The sequence below is a fragment of the Castanea sativa genome, chromosome 4, assembly GCF_040712315.1.
Source record: "Castanea sativa cultivar Marrone di Chiusa Pesio chromosome 4, ASM4071231v1".
Lineage (NCBI taxonomy): Eukaryota > Viridiplantae > Streptophyta > Magnoliopsida > Fagales > Fagaceae > Castanea > Castanea sativa.
This window is the reverse complement of record NC_134016.1, coordinates 16,392,574-16,395,975: the sequence shown is the minus strand read 5'-3', so window position 1 is coordinate 16,395,975 and position 3,402 is coordinate 16,392,574. Positions and strand designations below refer to the sequence as shown.

Sequence of the window (3,402 nt, the reverse complement as noted above, 5' to 3'; positions counted from 1 at the left end):
GTACCCCTAATGCCGCGCAGCCCAGGACTCCACTTGTCGATGACATTCAAGCACAATCATTTGTCATTAACCAGCTAGCTGAAGATGCCCCACCCTGAACTGCCGAGGACACTGCCTTGTCCCAGTCCACCGACCCTGCCACCTAAGCTTGAAGAATGTTGACTCTTTTACCATGTTTTTGGATTCCTACTTGATTTTTTTATCGTTTATTTTTCTCATTCTTGGAATTACCTATGGTCACCGGGGTATGGTGACAAAACACTCATTTACATTTTATCTTTGCGTTTGTTTGGATAGTCATCTTAGAACGGTGACTGGACATCTATTTCTTCTACATTTATAAATAACTTGGTGTGTCTTTGCGGTTACTTGTGTCACATTACTTTGTCGTGGGTGGCGACAGGTAGTACCTTTCCATTTATCCTTGAAAGACGGGCTGTCGTGATTCGTTCGGTGGTTGCTCGGTGGCGATTTAATGTAAGACCCTTAATCAATTTTAGCATAGTGGCTTCTACCTGCTCGGTGATTAGGATCAAACTAGATACAGGTTTTTGTCCTTAGAATATTGGATTTAAGGTTTCCACCCTGCTCGGTGATTAGAATTAAACCGGGAGTAGGCTTCTGTCCTTAGAGAAATATTAACATTAAGGTTTCCACCTATTTGGTGATAAGGATAGAACCGGGAACAAGCTTTCGACCTTAGGATATTGGATTTAAGGTTTCCGCCCTACTCGGTGATTAGAATTAAACCAAAAATAGGCTTCTGCCCTTAGAGAAATTTTAGCATTAAGGTTTCCACCTATTCGGTGATAAGGATCGAACTGGATGCAGGCTTCCGTCCTTAGAATAGTGGATTTAAGGTTTCTGCCTTGCTCAGTGATAGAATTTAACCGGGAGCAGGCTTCTGTCCTTAAAGAAATTTTAGCATTAAGGTTTCCACCTGTTCGGTGATAAGGATCGAACTGGATGTAGGCTTCCGTCCTTAGAATAGTGGATTTAAGGTTTCCGCCTTGATCAGTGATTAGAATTTAACCGGGAGCAGGCTTCTATCCTTAAAGAAATTTTAGCATTAAGGTTTCCACCTGTTCGGTGATAAGGATCGAACCAGATGTAGGCTTCCGCCCTTAGAATACTGGATTTAAGGTTTTCGCCCTACTTGGTGATTAGAATTAAACTGGGAGTAGACTTTTGTCCTTAGAGAAATTTTAGCATTAAGGTTTCCACCTGTTTGATGATAAGGATTGAACTGGGAACAAGCTTCCGTCCTTAGGGTGGATAGACTTAGTTCTCTTTGCGTTTGCTGGCCGAGGTTAACAAATTAATAACAATAGAACCATAAGTACAAATACACCTGCATGAATAAATACTGCCCTTATATTTAATATTGTGAATATACGGCATAATACTCAATCCATACTCTTGTGCACTGGTGGTCAGTGGTAAAACTTCTTCAAATTGTGAACGTTCCATGGCCGGGGAAGTGGTCTTTCATCTAAGTCTTCCAAATAGTACGCTTCCGTGCCGGCAATGGTGGTAATTCTGTAGGGTCCTTCCCAGGTCGGGGCCAACTTGTCAGCATTGGTGCCTCGCGTATTTCCTACTACCTTTTGAAGTACTAGGTCTCCTGTGCTAAATTCCCTCCTATTCACATCCAAGATATACCTCCAAGCAAGCTTCTGTTGGTACTCTGCCAGCCGTATGGTCGCCAATTCTCGGCATTCTTCTAACAAGTCCAGGTGCTTAGCCATCAATTTGTCGTTCTTGGTGGGGAAAAAGCTTGCAGCCCGAGCACTGCATAAATTCACTTCGGCCGGTATGACTGCTTCCGCCTCGTATGTAAGAGAAAATGGAGTTTCACCCGTGGACCTTCTGGGAGTTGTCCAATATGCCCACAAAATGTTGGGTAACTCTTCAACCCACTTACCCTTAGTGCCCTCCAATCTCTTCTTTAACCTGTTCACGATTGCTTTGTTAGTGGCCTCAGCTTGACCGTTACTCTATGGATACGTTGGGGTGGAATATCTGTTTTTAATACCAATATCACCACAAAACTTGTGGAAAGCTTTGCTATCAAATTGCAGCCCGTTATCAAATACCAGGGATTCGGGTACTCCAAATCTTGTCACCATGCTCCTCCAAACAAATTTCTTCACATCTACGTCTTAGATATTAGCTAATGCCTCGGCCTCCGCCCATTTAGTGAAGTATTCAACAGCCACTACGTTAATACTCAGTTCTGCCACCAACTCCACTTTGACTGATCGAGGTACTTCTTCGGTTAATGATGACGCCAATGTGGCCAAAGAGTCAGCATGCCGATTCTCCCCTCTAGCCACTTGAAGCAACTTTGCTTTCAGAAACTAATTCATAATCTGCTTTACCAGCTGTAAGTACTCCATCATTGGAGGATACTTGGCTTCAAAACAACGTTGTACCTGATTAACCACCAATTGGGAATTCGAGTAGACTTTAACCTCTTGAGCACCTAAATCCAGTATGACTCTTAACCTGGCAATCAGGGCTTCGTACTCGGCTTTGTTGTTAGAAGCCCTAAAACCCAACCTAAGGGAATGTTCCAATCTTATACCTTTCGGGGTAATGATGACAATTCCAGCTCTGGCTCCCATGGCGTTGGATGCACCATTCACAAACACCTTCCATGGGTGAACCTCCACATGGCAAACCACTTTTGTCTGCTTCCTCGGGGAGAACTCTGCAACAAAATCGGCGAGGACTTGACCCTTCACCGAACTTCTTAGTCTATACCTAATGTCAAAAGAGCCTAGCCTAGTCCCCCATTTAGCTATTTCACCCGTAAAATCAGATCTCTTCAGCAACGACTGCAGAGGATATTTGGTTAGCACATAAATGGTGTGGGCTTGAAAATATTGGGACAACTTCCTTGTGGCATGCACTAGTGCTAATACCAACTTCTCTAGAGGCAAGTACCTTATCTCGGCATCCACCAAAGTCTTGCTGACATAGTATACTGGCTGTTGCACTCCTTGATTCCTAAGGAGCAAGGCACTTATGGCGTGTTTGGACACCGAGAGATACATGAATAAGTCTTCACCAGGTTCCGTGGCTATCAACATAGGTGCTTGTACTAGATATTCCTTCAAGTCCTGGAAAGCCTTTTCACAATCCTCGTTCCAATAGAATCCCTTCCACTTCTTCGAAAGCTGGTAAAACGGACGCATCGATCAACAAACTTGGAAATAAACCGATTAAGGGCAGCTAACATGCCGGTCAATACTTGGACTTCCTTCGGGTTGCCCGACGACTTGAGATGCTTCACGGCTTCAATCTGATCAGGGTTAACTTCTATTCCTCGGTTAGTAATCTACCCAAGGAACTTGCCAGCCCTTACTCCAAAAGCACACTTGTTAGCATTGAGGCCCA

General features: G+C 43.9%; 1 protein-coding gene across 1 annotated transcript; it reads right to left on the bottom strand.

Moving 5' to 3' along the window:
• Window positions 1-1,433: 1,433 nt before the first annotated feature.
• Window positions 1,434-3,200, bottom strand: LOC142632528 (uncharacterized). Its single transcript, XM_075806912.1, has 2 exons — window positions 2,382-3,200; window positions 1,434-1,997 (listed from the first exon to the last, which is right to left on the bottom strand). The coding sequence occupies exons 1-2, from the start codon at window positions 3,198-3,200 to the stop codon at window positions 1,434-1,436; spliced, it is 1,383 nt and encodes a 460-aa protein (XP_075663027.1).
• Between the last annotated feature and the right edge of the window lie 202 nt (window positions 3,201-3,402).

Coding starts and splice junctions, on each gene's coding strand:
- LOC142632528 (XM_075806912.1), bottom strand. CDS start 3,200: ATGCGTCCGTTTTACCAGCTTTCGAAGAAGTGGAAGGGATTCTATTGG. Junction 1,998..2,381: donor TGATGGAGTACTTACAGCTG/GTAAAGCAGATT, acceptor ACGTATCCATAG/AGTAACGGTCAAGCTGAGGC.